This window comes from Ictidomys tridecemlineatus, chromosome 11, assembly GCF_052094955.1.
Source record: "Ictidomys tridecemlineatus isolate mIctTri1 chromosome 11, mIctTri1.hap1, whole genome shotgun sequence".
In the NCBI taxonomy this organism is placed as follows: domain Eukaryota; kingdom Metazoa; phylum Chordata; class Mammalia; order Rodentia; family Sciuridae; genus Ictidomys; species Ictidomys tridecemlineatus.
Window position 1 is genome coordinate 84,383,679 of NC_135487.1, and position 17,490 is coordinate 84,401,168.

The 17,490-nt window shown below is 35.0% G+C and overlaps 1 protein-coding gene across 8 annotated transcripts in view; it reads right to left on the reverse strand.

Moving 5' to 3' along the window:
* Nucleotides 1-514: 514 nt before the first annotated feature.
* The window catches only part of LOC110596914 (rho GTPase-activating protein 29-like), a 74,366-nt gene continuing 57,390 nt past the window's right edge, over nt 515-17,490 (reverse strand). For 5 of the 8 annotated variants that reach the window (XM_078026808.1, XM_078026810.1, XM_078026809.1 and 2 more), the window contains 8 exons: nt 14,255-14,394; nt 13,544-13,732; nt 13,131-13,268; nt 9,485-9,717; nt 6,169-6,484; nt 5,937-6,045; nt 2,919-3,756; nt 515-1,735 (listed from right to left, as the gene is read on the reverse strand). In XM_078026808.1, coding sequence (XP_077882934.1) covers nt 1,720-1,735; nt 2,919-3,756; nt 5,937-6,045; nt 6,169-6,484; nt 9,485-9,717; nt 13,131-13,268; nt 13,544-13,732; nt 14,255-14,394 — 1,979 coding nt within the window. In that variant the 3' untranslated portion in view covers nt 515-1,719. Of the gene's footprint in view, nt 1,736-2,914; nt 3,757-5,936; nt 6,046-6,168; nt 6,485-9,484; nt 9,718-13,130; nt 13,269-13,543; nt 13,733-14,254; nt 14,395-15,746; nt 15,846-17,197; nt 17,320-17,490 lie in introns of all 8 variants that reach the window. The other 3 variants (XM_078026815.1, XM_078026811.1, XM_078026812.1) reach the window with 3 other exon arrangements.

Genomic DNA, 17,490 nt, shown 5'->3' on the forward strand with positions numbered 1-17,490 from the left:
TTTCCTGCTATTATTTAGTAATCACAGTCACTAACCAGCTGGTGCAGTGGCACATGCCTGTAATCCCACTGGGAGGCTGAGGAAGAAGGATCATAAGTTCAAAGCCAGCCTCAGCAAAATCGAGGCACTAAGCAACTCATTGAGACCCTGTTTCTAAGTAAAATACAAAATAGTGCTGAGGATTTGGCTTAGTGGCCAAGTGCCTCAATCCCTAGTACAAAAAAAAAAAAAAAGAAGTACTAACCATCAAAATTTGACAGCCCTGTATTTGAGATTTGTTTGTGCTTGCTGCATCTGTGGAACTTAAAAGCATGTCACTTAATTAAGCCTCAGTTTCCTCATCTGTAACACAGGAATCATAAAATGCTTACTTACCCATTATAGATTGATGTGAAATTTCAACTTGGTAGAGTTTTTAGTACACAGAAGGGGCTCAATAAATGTTAGTTCTGATTTTCTTTTAAGTTTTCATATCAATATGATTGTACTTTGTATAAGGAAGACTTAAAAACACTTTAGCATAAAAAGGCTGTTTATTCATTTCTCCTTAGTTCTTAATATTACAGAAAACTATAAGACAACATGCCATAAAACACATTTCATATTATAGTCAAGTGATATAGAGCCCAAGTGTTGACCACTGAGTCAATGGTTAATAATATTAAAAGTATCACTTGTTGGTATTTAAAATTGTTGGTATTCAGAGAAGCCACAATAACTTGAAATACTTGAAATAATTTAAATATATATGTGTGTGTATAAACCTATAGATATCATTTTTTAATCAATTATAACATGTCATACAAAAACATTGAGCAGAAAAATACTTCACACATACCAAAACAGGCTATTTTATTTTTGTTCCTTTTACATCCTATTCATAAAATGATGAAACCCAGAAAACAGTTATAAAACTGGATATTTTATACATGAAACAGATCCAGTCATGTATACCTCTCAAATTCTAAACAATAAGAGTTACTATACTCTCAAAATAAACTTAAGTAAATTTTGCTCAATTCTAATGAAATATACATTTTCACTAATTGACAGTCCAGGTAGAAAAAGTATATAAAATGATTTATAAGTCAAAACATTTCACACAAAAGGAATGATTTTAACAAAACCCACACAATATCAAGAGAAAATGCATTGAATTTTAAAATTTCTAAAGTAGGCATTTTTTTTTTTTGCATTTTGTCCTGTCTTTATTGGTATTAGGTATTTAAACTCTGTGTTTTTATTTTCCAGAAGAAATGAGTGGAGGTCGGTGGGCAGATTTTCCATCTTGTGCAAGAGTCTCTGGGACTGAATCCTCCTTGTTCACACTTTCCCTGCAGATCCTAATAGAGATTCTTCACGTTGAGATGGACCAATGTGTGTGCTGCTGCAGGTCTGACAGCCATTCAGGAGGAAAACAAAAAATCAAAAAGTTCCAAATCTCCAATACCATTACCTTTGTCATAGTTCCACCATCGTTGGGAGAAGGAAGTAGATCCCAAAGTCCTGTCTCACAACGGTCTAAACCCAGCTCACGTTCCTGTTAGTGGGTGAACAATCCAACGCTTGGTGAATTCTGCTTCACACTGATAGGAAGAGCCGACATCGAAGGATCAAAAAGCGACATTGCTATGAACACTTGGCCGCCACAAGCCAGTTATCCCCGTGGTAACTTTTCTGACAACTTCTGCTACATCGTTCCAACATGCCAGAGGCTGTTCACCTTGGAGACCTGCTGCAGATATAAAGTAGGCATTTGTTTAGATCATTATAGAAAATACCAAAAAGTTTGAAAATGTCATAAAATAAAAATTTATACAGATGAAATTAAGAGGTAAAAAACTATCAAATGTATTAAAACTATCTAAAACCTAATAAGATATAACTATATAATTTAAATTATATTCTATTATATGACATTATAATTTATATTATCATAATAATATAAATTATAATAATCTACATTACTTGTGATAATATAATTATATTGTTATTTATATTACTATAATTTATATTAACATAGTATATAATATATTATATGAATTATATAATTACATATAATTTAAATTGAATTATATAATAGTATATTAATATAATATATAATATTTTATATAAATATACTATAATTTAAATTATATACTTTAGTTATATCTTATTTGGCTTTAGATGGTTTTGATATATTTGATGGTGTTTTACCCCTTAACTTCATCTGTATAAACTTTTAGTTTATGACAGTTCCAAACTTTTTGGTATTTAAGTAAATTTTATTTCTATAATTTAATTGACTACCACATCTAAAAACTGACAATTAGAAAGCAATTAGATACAGATTAGCAAGCTTTGGGGCCATTATGTAATTAATATTTATATAAAGTTAATTGCCAATTGAAAAATAAAAGCTTATACATACCATATGTATGTGTGTAAGCTGCAACAAAAGTGGTCAAAGATTCACTATAATATTGTATGGGAAAAAATATATTCAAACCCTATAAAGATTTTTTAAGGCACTTGCATTCAGAAACATTTTATAAATAAGCACTTACTTTCACTCCATAATAAAGCTGGTTATCCCCTACCACACCTATTTGTTGAGAACAATATCATATATAAGGGATGCATTTAAGTGGATCATTTTATAGGGAAAATCATTTGAAATTTTAAAATCACAATACTTATTTTATATAAAACTTCAAAAACACATAATTTAAAGATAATACCAGTGAGGCACTATCATTCTATATGACTAAAACACTACCATTCTATATGACTAGCAAACACAATACAAGGCCAAAAGACAAAATACATACTTTGGCAATCCTATACAAAAGGGGTGCTGTCAAAACGTTCTTTCAAAAAATAAACACAATACATAAAAATGAAACAAGAAAAAGAAAAACTGAATTTTGACAACCTACACAAACTGTGGGAGTTCAACTTCAAGGTCTTGTAACTCTTCCATTTGTTTTAGCCTGAGTCCCTGGCACATTGGATTCACGTCAGGTCGGCCGTGTTCTTCAGAGTGCTCTTTAGGCTCAGGAGCTGGCTTCAAAGCATAAGCTGATGTGCTGTCTGCCTCTGGAAGGGATTTCTCCACATGACTCAGGGGAGTAATAACTGTGCTAGGAGGCACTGCTGCTGAAGGTGAAGCTGATCTCTCCTCAGTCCCCCTGACTTTGCTGGTCGGGGTACGTGGTTTGTAAAATGTTGTCCAGTGATGGGGCTGCAGTGTTCTTGCTGCTCTTGCAGGAGCAAGATGGTAAGAATGAGAGGACCGTCTTTCTGATGCTTCTCTTGCTGATCTGGCTGGTGTGTTGGGCTTTGTGGCACCAATGGAATGGTCACCACTAACTCTGATGCTCATTGTCATTTTTTCCTGGAGTGCACTAGGCACAATCACTGCACTCCTGCCAGTTAAGTTCTTTTGTTCACATTGTTGTCCCTGAGTTTTTTGTGGAAACTGCTGATCAAAGCCATAAAATTTGGAACAAACAGTAGTAGGGGTATCTTTGCTATTAAGTCCTTCAAAAGCAAGATTCTTGCAAAACTTGTCTGAATTTACATTTCCCACATTTCTCTCACTAGGAGAGCTCACAAGATGGAACCTATCTACAGACAAAATTGCATGTCCAATCTTGGTGGTTGGTGTATGCCTCTGTATGTCGTTCGTGGCCACATCAGATTTCAAACTAAGTGGTTCAGTGGTTTTACACATATCATCCATTTTTCGGGATAATGATTCAAGTTCTTTGTTATCTGAAAAAAAAAGATTTTTTTTAACTTCATGGAGCTTGGTTAGTAACGAAGTGTGGTTAGTTATAAATGGTCACTCTCTCAAAACAACACAGTCTAATATATTTTTCCCAACATGATATTCTCAGTCATTGATGCAGAGGTATTACAAATTCACATAGCATTAAAGGTACATTTTTAAATAAAGCATTACTTTTTTTTAAATTATCTAAATCAATACAATAAATAACCACAAAGCACATCATGTGTTGGTTAAATAAAACAATAACAAAAAAATTAACTCTTCCTGAAGTAACTTGTTTTAATATATTACCTATGAATGAATATTTTCTGGGTTAAGTCTGTGCTGATTTTAACAGGCAGACATTGGTAACCACAGAACAGTAACACTATTCTATAGACCAATCAAAGCCATGTCCTGAATCCCAAGGACTTTGCCTGTCACTTCATCTGCTTTCCAGCTACATTCTGTCCATACTGAGGGCAACACACCAGAGAGGACTTGGATGCTCTCCCAGCTGATCCACTAATACATGGCAACATCCTCTGGTCAAAGGAAGGTTGAAGAGCTGTCAAAATTGCCACTCTGCTACTGTTTCTGGTGATTCCAGATTTACTTCCTTCTCTTTCTCCTCTAGTCTGGTCCCAAGGTCCCTGTTTCCTCATCTAGAACCCTAGCATCTCCCACTCTGTCTTTGCTACATGTATCCCAGAAGCTGCTGTTGCTAGAAAGGTGCAGCCCTCTGGCCAAGATCCTCCTCTCCCTGCTGAGAAACATCAGACAAACTGTGTGCCTTGCCAGTGGTCTGACGGCTTTCCAATGGCCCTGTTCATAGCCCATGGTCCTCATCCCTGCCACTTGGTCCTTCTCCCACATCCTTGGACAGTGGTTTGCAGACAGATGCACACCAGCATCACTTGCAGGTCATCATCTCATCTGACCTCCTTCTTTACCTGAGGCTGCTGGCCTCTTCCCTGGTTCCCAGGCAGCACTCATGTGATTTGCTTTCCTGGGCCCTTCTCCCCACTGATAAAAGGGAGCTGAGCCATTGTGGTTGGATGGTAAACACCAGACCATAGTTACATCCTGCAGAACTTCTAGCACCATGAAGAGTGCAGGCTCTGCAGCCAGCTGCCTGGGTGCTGTCTCAGCTCCTGCTCCAGTTCTGCCCTGGGCAAGTTCATTGCACTAGCCCTACCTGCCTTCCTCTGTCAGGACAGACTCCTATATGGAGCTATGTTGGCATGTGGTCTTAATGATCTAATAAAGAAAAGGCTTAGAATTACCTGGTATGTAATGAAAACTTCAAATATTTTAAAATTATTTATTGTTATTACTATACCTACCTGGGAATCCAATTTCAGTGGGCAGCGAAGCAAGGTTACATTTAGGAATGAGACAGGAAGAGGTTCAAATCCTGAATCAACAATAATTTAGGGACATGACCCTTGGCATTATTAACCTTCCTCAGACTGTTAGCTATGGCTTAAATGAGGCCAAGGTTCATAGCACAGAAGTGCTAATATGATCAAATCAGGTAAATGGAATCAGTGAGTCCAGTGCTTTTCTTAGCAGATAGATAATTGACTCCTTTTGTTTTCAGACTTTGTCAGGCTACATTCATTGATATTTAATTAATTTTAGACATCAAATTTAACATATATGGCTATATGTTGAAAAAATTGGAATTTAGCTCCAGTAAAGCAGTAACAAATGGAAGCTTTTTGATCACCTTAACAGAAACCATTCACTGAAATAAAATTAACAAAAAAATAATGAACAAAAGGACTGGGCCAAGAAAATGGAAGACATGTGTGCTTAATGTGCTAAAGTTAGGTCACAGGTAAAGGGACATCAAAAACTTTAGGAGTCTATTTTTTTTAGTTTCAGGAGTCCACTTTATTTCTTCCTTGACTTTAATTGATGACAAGAAGTAAAAAAAAAAAAATAAACCTCAGAAGGAGAACAAAAAATGAATTCCAAGATATCTCCTTACAAGAAAGAAACAAAAACATGATATTCATTTAAATGACATTCATTAAACTTTCTCAATGGCTAGCAAAGTTAACTAATAAAACCTTGAAGTTTGAACTTCCCTCAACTTCATTCACCTTGGTTTTTAATCGAGACTTATTTGCAAAGTTTGAAAATATGTAAACATATATGTTACATAACCACTCACCAATGAGATATGCATCACATATTTCCAATGCATTTTGCTTCCATTCTGATTCCTCAACTGATGTAGTTGATTCAAAATTTTCACTTTCACTATCTGCAGTGTGGATATCCTATTAATGCAAAAAAATTTAAACTGAAAAAGCAAAATACACCTCAAAATAAACAGTTCAAAGACTGTTATTAACATAAACATCACAAAGTTCTAATGTAATTCTATAATAATCAAAACTCACTTCCTTTGAAGAAAAATATTGTGACTTTGTGGAATGTTCTGGTGATATCACGGGTTTGGAAGGACAGCTTTTATCCACCAGAGATGCAATAACACCTGTACTACATGTAACATTTTGTGACTCTAGAAACTCATCAAAGATCATCTGTGAGTTGGTAATGAGGAACTCTACCAACAGGGCCTGATTGGCATATGCAGCAAGGGAGGAGGAGATAGTAACAGGAGCGGTTGCAGGTCTTGGCCTCATGAGACATGGTCCAAATACCACCCCCAAGTTTTTTGAATTCATCAGGTTTTCTTCAGAATGGTCTACTACCCTGAAAAGAAGAACACATAAAGTATATGAGATTTGCCTATTAGAGGTCCTTAATGGTAGTTTACTATGAATTGAGAAGGGTCAAGAAAACATGGGCTATAGAAGTCTACAAAACATTTGTCAAGGGTCAAGTTTGGTGGGTCTAGGAAAAGAATCATTTGTTTGATCATAATACCACACACCTAACTGAGTTTCAGAGTACTATATTAGGATAAAATTCATGTAAATAGAAGGAACTACTGAACTCTTACCAGCAGAAGGAAAAAAAATACCCCTTAAAAAAATTGCTCCATCTTTGTATATACTCCCAGTTTCTAGAAACTGAAACATCACTGTCAATTTCTCTCACAGCCCACAGTTAGTTTTCTTTTTTAAAAAATATTTTTAGTTAGTTACCTTTATTTTATTTATTGGTTTTTTTTGCAGTGCTGAATATTAAACCTAGTGTCTCACATGTGCTAGGCAAGTGTTCTACCACTAGTCACACTCCCAGCCCCTGACAGCTAGTTTTCTAGCCTAGATGATTCTCTCTCCTGAACATCTCTCTGTTCTACTGCCACTATCAATGTTCTGGTTTTACTTCAAGCACTCGCTGCTTTTTAGTTCTATGACTATTGAAGGAGATCTGATGCTATCATGAATGGGGTAGTTTTCCTAATTTCTCATTCAGAGGATTCATCACTGATGTATAGGAATGCATTGGATTTATGGGTATTGATTTTATATCCTGCTACTTTGCCAAATTGATTTATTAATTCTAGTTTTCTAGTGGAGTTTTTTGGATCCCCTAAGGATAGAATCATGTCGTCAGCAAATAATGATAGCTTGAGTTCTTCTTTCCCTATTCATATCCCTTTAATTTCTTTCATCTGTCTAATTTCTCTGGCTAGAGTCTCAAGGACTATGTTGAATAGAAGTGGTGAAAGAGGGCATCCCTGTCTTGTTCCAATTTCTAGAGGAAATGCTTCCAATTTTTCTCCATTTAGAATAATGTTAGCCTTGGGTTTAGCATAGATAGCTTTTACAGTGTTGAGGTATATTCCTACTATCCCTAGTTTTTCTAGTGTTTTGAACATAAAAGGGTGCTGTATTTTGTCAAATGCTTTCTCTGCATCAATTGATATAATCGTATGATTCTTTTCTTTAAGTCTATTAGTGTGATTAATTAATTTATTGATTTCTGTATGTTGAATCAATCTTGCATCCCTGGAATGAACCCCACTTAATCATGGTGCGCTATTTTTTAAATATGTTTTTGTATGGGATTGCCAGAATTTTATTGAAAATTTTTTGCATCTATGTTCATCAGAGATATTGGTCTGAAATTTTTTTTCCTTGATGTATCTCTGTCTGGTTTTGGTATCAGGATGATACTAGCTTTATAAAATGAATTTGGAAGGGTTCCCTCCTTTTCTACTTCATGGAATAATTCAATGCCCTTTGACATATGAATGGATAAATAAAATGTGGTGTATATATACACTATGGAATGTTACTCAGAATTAAAAGAGAATTAAATTATGGCATTTGCAGGTAAGTGGATGAAGTTGGAGAATATCATGCTAAGTAAAGTAAGCCAATCCCAAAACACCAAAGGCCAAATGTTCTCTCTGATAAGTGGATGCTGATCCATAATGGAGATGATGTTGTAGGAAGAAAGGAGGGTTTTTGACTGGGTCAAGGGGAAGGAGGTAAGGGAAGAGGGCATGAGGGTAGGAAAGATGGTGGAATGAGACGAACACCACTACCCTAGATGCATGTATGACTGCATATTTGGTGAAATTCTATATCATGTACAACCAGAGAAATGAAAAGTTGTGCTCCACTTGTGTATAATGGATCGAAAAGCTTTCTACTGTCATGTATAACTGATTAGAACTAATAAAAAATTTTAAATAAATTTTTAAAAAAGGAGATCTGAATTACAGAAGGCCTCCCCTCCAACTCATTTTTCATATTGGTATCAGAAAGATCTATCAGGCAAATCTGAGCATGTAAAATTCCTGATTCCAAGTCTTTAGTGGGTACAGAAATAATATGGTCAACTCATCTGCCAGGTACATAGATTTTCTTTTCTTGTTTTTTGTTTGTTTGTTTGTTTGTTGTTTTTGTTTTTTTGCTTGATTTTCTTTTTCTTATTATTAGTTGTTCAAAACATTACAAAGCTCTTGACATATCATATTTCATACATTTGATTTAAGCAGATTATGAACTCCCATTTTTACCCCGTATACATATTGCAGAAATCACATCGGTTACACATCCACTTTTTTACATACTGCCATACTAGTGTCTGTTGTATTCTGCTGCCCTTCCTATCCTCTACTATCCCCACTCCCCTCCCATCCCCTCCCCTCCCATCTTCTCTCTCTACCTCATCTACTGTACTTCATTTCTCTCTCTTTTTTCCCCCTTTCCCCTCACTTCCCACACTTTATCTCATAGATTTTCTTATCAGGCCTGTAGGTAGCTCAGTTCCTGCTACTTCTTGCTATATTATAGCCTAATGAAATTATATTTTCCAAATGTAAAATGTTTTCTTGTGTCTCCATGTCTGTTACCCTCTGCCTAGTATGCTCTTCTGCACATTCTCTACCAAATCCCACTCAGTTCTTAAAATCTGACACAAGGGCTTGCCTCCTCTATTTTACCCCTAATCCCAAACTTCCTCTGCATGCCTTCATGCTGTGCACAGCTACTAGACAAAGGATGATGCTGTACTGTAGTTATATACAGATCTGTCCCCCAAGATGATGAGCCCACAAACAGAAACCCTGTGTTTCCATGCTGGTTTGCCCAGCCACAGCCTGGCATACACGGGGCATCTGAGGGAACAGTGTTGGCTGCATGAACATATATTCAATGTCTCCCTTTCCCAACAGAATAAAAACATCATAAAAAATGAAACAATCATTTTGAAAACAATACCACAACAGTATAAATGTACTTAATACTATTGCACTGTACAATTAAAAATGGTTAAGACTATAAAAATTCATACCGTTTAAGATGTATGATAAGGTAATGAAGACTGTTAAAATTTGATGTTGGCAATTGTCTTAGAAGGACCTTGCTTTTTAGAAGAATTCGGTTTATTTCTACACACGTATTTGGGTTTGTTTTGTCCTTAGGGTTATCATTTTTGGTATCTTGCTCTTCATTAATATGTTGGATCTCTTGTGCAAGGTCCATAAATTCCTTGTACCATCGGAATAAAATCAATGGTTCTGGGAGCTAAAGAAATAAAATTACATTAAAATTACATTAAATTATATTAAAAATATCTCTTTTTGTTAAAAATCAACAATTAGTGAGAGTTACTCAAATGATTTTTTTATCATTTCAGTGTACCTTTGGCTACTTGATGTCCTATATTATCTGTAGAAGGTAGGGTGTTGCCCTGTGATCAGTTTGTATCCTCACCACTCTGGGGTCTGAAGCAAGTCACTTAACCTCTTGGAGCTTTAGGTAATAATGAAGGCTACTCTCTAACACTATTGCAAGAATTGAGCAGTTTCCCACATAAAAGTCTTGGACATACAAAATTCCTAAAACAGAATGCAAGTTTATTATATTGAACCCAATTCATCTCCTCTCCCTGACTGGCTAACAGAAGAAATAAAGGATGACACATTATGAGACTTACAGTCATTCAAAGGTATCAACCTCCATTTCTCAGTTGATGTATCTGTAAAATGTGATTAAAGAGTTATCAATACTTTCCTGAAATAACATTGTAGATCTGGCAATTAATACTTAATTTCTTTCTCTCCTGCAACCCCACTAAAATACAGTAGGCCAATGAGGACTAGGAAAATAGAGAAAACAAAAGCAACAATTCACAAATAGATTAATAGGGAGCAGATTAACAAGTCCTGATGAAACAGTTCCAAGAAAGCTGACCCCTTATCATTCAACATGATTTTCAGAATCCTAAAGGGATGTAGACAATAAGTACCAGGTCCTCTGACCTTGGGATAGGGTGCAGGTGGGCCAGCTGAGACAGCTTAGCTCTCTATAGAATCCTGTCTCCACTCCATGTTCTCGAGCAATCTCCTTCCTAAAAATCTGGAAATGTTTTGTCTGGGCAACATGATACAGAGGCTCTCTGAATGGAGGCAATGCCAAACCTAAGGAACAGAGAGGTGACTGTCTGAAAATGGAGATTTGTTGGCTGTATGCACACTGAATGCTCAGATCCTGCAATCATCGTTCCCACACTGGCTCCCACAGTATTGGTACCATATCTCTAGGCAAGGAAAACCTTTTTCCAGGGGGGGAATCAAACCAGTCCAAGAGCAGGGAATTAGAGACATGTAACCAGGCATATATCAAACGGTCCATCTAGATCACTTTATAATAAAGTTTCAAGTTTTTAAAAAGCCTTGATATGTTCAAGAGCTTCCAAAGAGATTTCAAGTCCAAAATCTAACATAACTAGACATCATTAAAGACAAAAATCAAAATGGGTATAAAAAAAACAAATTGAAGGTCTAAAACTATGCTGTCAATATGCTGATCACTAGTCATATATGGTGAAAAAGTACTGGAAGTACAACTGATCAAAATTAAGATGTGCTCTAAATGAAAAAATAGATACTAGATTTCAAAGACTAAGAGCTCAAATATAAATCAATAAATAAATATCTCATAATTTTAAAATAATATTCAAAATGTTAAATAATATATTAAAATTAACTTTACCTATTTTTAAAATTTTATATGGCTATAGAAAATTTAATGTTATATATGAGGGTCACATTGGATTTATACAGAGGGTTAGAGACTAAATAGAGAAAAGAACCCTTACAAAAAAATCTATGACTATCCACAGGAAAATAGCATGATATAGTCATTTTTAAAAATGTTATCAAAGGAATAGAAAATCATAATTCTTGAAAATTAAAATATGATCTCAGGAATGAAGTAATTTATATTAGTCAAGAAGATAAAGCTGAGGAAATGTCTTAGAAAGTTATTGAGGAAAGAAAGAAGAAGAATAGAGGAAAGGTAAGGGAACTAGAAAACCAGTATGGGTTATTGAGTATGCAAACAAGAGCTTCAACTAGAGAACACAAAGAAAGAGGGGGAAATGGGCAATAAAAATCAAGAAAAGTTCAAAGAACTAAAGCACTGACAACTATCAGAGCTCATGGAGTGTCCAGAATAGTGGATGGAAATATATCCACATCATTATTCATCACTGTAAAATCTTAGAATAATGTGGCATGGGAGAGATTCTATTAGCTATACAGGGACAAAACAACAGGCACAGAGTTAGGAATGAAATAAGACAAATTCACGGTGTGAACAGAACAACAACAACAACAACAACAAAAAACCCTTGCCTTCAAAATTCAGAGGAAAAATAATTTCCAGCCTACAATACTAAAAAGTCCCACACTATCTACACTAGTCCATTTCTGTCAAGACAGTAGGAAAACATTTACGGATGAACAGGTTTCAAATATTTAATCCTACTTAAAGGACAGACATAACCAAAACAGAATACCCCCCAAACAAGGAAAACAGGAGAGGTGTTCCATCACAAAAGAGAGGAGAGGAGAATGATCTCAGGATGACAGCTAATAACCAAATTAAAAAGGATCTGCAAGGGAGCAAAAGAACAACAGAAAAGGACAGATCAAGGACTTATCAGCATGACTCTATCATTATCTCTTCATTTTCACCCAGGAATAGATGCCAGCTGGATCTGACCCAAATCATTTTGTACTTGGCTCATGACAAAATGCCAATTAAGTTCCTGTAACCCCTCTGTAAGCCGCTGCCTAAAGCCAGCAACGTCACTTCACTCCACAGATGTGTGTGTGAGTGAGTGTGTGTGTTTACCTATTCCCGCAAATTGCAGGTATAACAGTGAACACAGAAAATGACAACATAGGACAGCCCACTCCCTGACCATATTCCTGCTAGACTTCTAGTATCCACCTTATAGGAAGACTTATGCCTGATGCCACAAATATTATGAACTTCATGGCCTTGCCTACTAACCTCCCAAAATAGCTATTTTGAAACATCACTGAAGGCAAAGCTAGACTATGATCTAGATACTGTCCTACTTATTGAATATTCCTAACAGTGTGAACACTGGCCTTTACTTATACAGATACATTTATGCTTTTAGTCAGTGTTCTAAAACTTAAAGATAACAAAAACTTAATGAGTGTTATTTATTCCTGTATGTTTATCCCTTTAACATGGTTAGGAGGGACCTCCAAGATGGAGTTGGGAGGCTGCAACATGGAAGAGGTACATGGAAGTCTTGTACAAGGAATAGTAATATTTTCTTAAGTGGAATTTGGTTTTATTATTATTGTTCTTTATTGTACGTATATTTTATATACATTTTATAATCTGTACATTAATAATGAGAAAAACATCAACATGGGAGGATCAGTGGAGTGGAGTGGGGAGATAAAAGGAGGAAAAAAGAGGACCGAAGTAGAGTGAGTCAGATCTATGCATGTATGAAATTGTCAGGATGAACCTAGCTACTATGTATAAATATAATGCTCTAATCAAAAAAATAGAAAGACATCGACATAATCTGTGCCAATGAAAATATATGAAATACAAAATATATTTTTGCTCTTTTTATTTGATGTAGTTTACAATAAAAACTTTACCTGTCGAAGGTATAATTTTAAGGCTTCACAGATGTCATGTGAATTAAATTCTGACATGTCTACCAAATGCATTCCATTCTCCAAAGCTTGACACAGTTTTGCAGTTTTTGCTTTGTTTCCACTGACACGATAAATTCCCTTGAATAGAAAAGAAAAAAAATGATGCAAAATTCTACTTAAGTACAAAGGGCTAAATTTAGACATCTAAACATATTTGATGTATCTTCTTCAATTTGTATTAGTATTTTAGGAAAAAAACAAGTTAAAGTCAAATAAATTAACATTTCCCAAATAAATGTGAATAAATTCAGTTATTAAAAACTGAGAGTATTGATTTTCTTAAAGTTTCTTTTTCATTAAAACAAATCACACAGGCATTTATGTTTTTAGAATTTTAAGAGTTAACAACATACCTGTAAACACAAGGCTCTCTTTTCAATCTCTGAAGCACATATTTTGAGTATAAAAGGAATGCCATCTGGCTCCTTTTTTGTAACTCGTGTGAATTCTGCTCCAAATAAGTGTGTTTTCCCCAGAAGTTTCCGGTGACCACAAAAGATAACTAGGTTTTCCATACATTTATTATGACAAACAAGGAGACACTACAAGAAAATGATATTTTAAAACTGATTAACTCACCCTAAAACTATTCAAAACTAAGCAAACTACAGCCAGACTAATAACATCAAAAATGAGTTAAAAAGTATTACTTGTGGTTTATGAAATACATTTAACAACAAAACAAAGTAGAAAACCATAGAAGATAAACTGTGGGACTTTATTAAAAATATACTGGCAGAGCCAGGTGTGATGGCATATGCCTATGATTCCAGCTACTTGAGGGGTTGAAACAGGAAGATCACAAGTTGAAGGCCAGCTCAACATAGAAAGACCCCCATTTCAAAACACAATTTAAAAGGGGGTGGGGATACTGCTCAGGGGTAGAGTGCTTGCCTGGCATGCGCAAGACCCTGAATTTAATTCCCAGGAGTATAAACAACAAATTTATATATATTTAATACATGTGTGTGAATACATACACATCTCCTAATAAGTAAAACCATAACAAAAAAAGTATATAGCAAAAAAATAAGGGGGCCAACGTGATTCCAAAAAGATCTTACCTCCTTACATTTAACACCTTGGAACACTACAATGCCTTCACAATATCTGCATTTTGAGGGGGATTTCAATTTTCGGAACTTGTGAGTAACAGCTGCCTTTGACATCAAAGGTTTCTTAAATGCTCCAAGGGAACTGGGTTCTTATAACAGAAATATAAGAAGGGTAAATGACAAAAAAAACATACTACATGATATTGTACTTGGAATAATTTTTAGACTTTGAGATTATTCATATATTATAAAAAGCTATTATTTTGAGTTTTTAACATGAAAAAAATCTCCTTTATAGATCTCTTTTATAAAACACAAACTTTTACTCAACATTTTATCCATGAGTAAAAATCACCATCAAATCAATAAAATTTTTAAGATACTATGGCATAATGTTTTTAGAATCAGCACATTTAAGCCAGGCACAATGGTGTATGCCTGTGATCCTAGCAACTCAGGAGGCTAAGGCAGGAGAATCACAAGTTTGATGCCCACCTCAGCAACTCAGTGAGACACTATCTTGAAATGAAAAATGAAAAAGGCTGAGGATGGCAGCTCATTTGATAGAGTATTCTGGGTTCATTCCCCAGTACCAGGAAAAAAAGATTAAAAAAAAAGAATCAGCATATTTATACTTAATAATATTAACATGCCCTTTACACAGTTGGTAAGTATGTTCATAGGTGGCATATAAATGCTATAAATGCTTCAAAGAAATACAATTACATGAGGCAAGTATGTTAGAATTATTTACATTAAGGATAAAGCTTTTCTTTTTTTAAAAAAAAAAGCTCTTCTTAATTCATTATAAAATTACAGGCAATCTAGCTTATTATATTTAATATTATATTGGTATTACAGGTATCAAATGTACAAAATTAATTTATGAGAGTCTAATTTGAGTCACTAAGGTAACTGACTTTACTTTTATATCCTTCAGCACCCAAAACATTCCTTATTCTCAAGAAGTACACTGAATCTGCTCTTCCTGCTTGGTTTCTTATACTCTTTCTTTCAAAGGAGATTTCTCAGACTTTCTCAGGCATGCTCCCTTTTAACAGTAAGTCATTGTACTGGGTTTATGAAAGAAGACCAGACCTAGCCTGCTACTTTAATACCATGCCAATACATCTCAGATCTACTAATTTTGTTGCTATTTGTGTGTGTGTGTGTGTGTGTGTGTGTGTGTGTGTGTGTGTGTGTGTGTGGTGCTGGGAATTGAACCTATAACTTTGTGCATGCTAAGCAAGTAGTCTACCACTAATAACTAAGCTGTTATTCCTAACCCTGCCACTTATTCTTCTATTTGTATTTCAGATAACTGATTAGTACATTATCAATTAATATTTGAACATAATTACTGAGATATATTTAAGTTACTGTGTGATGCTTTTATTACACAGCAAAGTAATGATTCTTTAAAATTATACTATCTTTCAGATCTTATGATCTACTTCAACTAGTTTAATGGGTTTTCATTCAGGTGAATACAATATAATACCAGATTCTAAAGGGGAAGGTGGCTCTCTTTCATCTAAATCATCTGCAGAAGGCATGGTTCCACTGAATGGAGTTTGTGGAAGTTTTTGATGAAAGTCTCCTAAAAGAAAATTGTTGATACCATTGCCTGGCTATTCATTTTAGAACAGAAATGGGAAATGACAATATTTTTGGAATTATGCAAGTCACACTATTTTATTAGCTTCAATCCAAAAATTTGCTTCCATTCTTATACTCTAGATAACAGGGAATTACGATGCTTCTTAGGAACAAAAGGAATTTAACTAAATTTATCTGACTTTTCCAAATAAATTTAAAACTTAGGATCTTATATTCCTATGAGAACTTACTGCCAACTTCTGATAGAAAGTATTAGAGGTTGTAAGCTTCACAAAGATAGGTAGTATCAAGATACCATCTCATTCCAGTAAGATTGGCAGCCATTATGAAGTCAAACAACAACAAGTGCTGGAGAGGATGTGGGGAAAAGGGTACTCTTGTACATTGCTGGTGGGACTGCAAATTGGTTCGGCCAATTTGGAAGGCAGTATGGAGATTCCTGGGAAAGCTGGGAATGGAACCACCATTTGACCCAGCTATTGCCCTTCTCGGACTATTCCCTGAAGACCTTAAAAGAGCTTTGGAATTTGATGAGGTCAAACCCTAAAAAACATCCCCATCATGAGTCTAGGAGGAAGGCAGATAGCCAGAAAAGACTATATTAGTCTTTGGTAGAAGAATGTGGAAGCAAGAATCTCCTGGCTTTAAATGCTACTTCTCCTGCTAGTTATAAAACCCATGGCGAATTATCCTCTTTGATATTACTAAGAGGAAGTTCAAACCATTTGCTCTACAAGGATTTTGAGACAATTTATATCACAGTACCTTAAAGCACATTTGTAAAAAAAAAAAAAAAGCAATAATCAATCATAGGCTCAAGGATTGGCATAATGGAATTGTTTATTATAGCAATTACTGCAAAACAATTCAAAAGATCAATCATGATATTCAAGTTCATGGACTAGAATACAGTAGTAAAAATAAGGTCAACTATTCACATTAACATAACATGCATGAATTAAGTCACAAAACAGTATGATTGAATTTGAACAGCATCCAGAAGAGGTCAAAACTCTACTACATATAGGTACTAAAAACATTTAAAATATCTACAGAATGATTTTAAAATAGTCAGGATAATGGTTTATGCTGGTGGGAGCTAAAGCAGTGTTATCAAGAAGGAGTACCCAGGGTGCTTCTAATGTCCTAATATTTTTATTGAGGGTCTGTTTCATTCTCTTTCTTTAATCTGCACATATATATATATATATGTATATTCTCATCTATATTTGAGACACTTCATTATAAAAATAAGTTAGTTATAAATATTCCCCAAATAATTATTTTAATAATTTCATTGAATTTTACTGATAGACTTAAATATTTATTTACCTGGATTTATAGATTCTGAATCCAAGGATCCAGATTCTAGTGACTTAGAGTACTGCTCCCTCCAGTACTCTAAGTCACTAAACATCCCAAATGTCCATAATCTTATGAAAGAAGAATCACTTTTTTTTTTTTGCAGGGGGCAGTGGTTGCTGGGGATTGAACTCATGGCCTTGTGCATGTGAGGCAACCACTCTACCAACTGACCTATATCGCCAGCACCACAGATGCCCTTCAACAGATGAATGGATAAAGAAACTGTGGCATACGAACACAATGGAATATTATGGCATTTG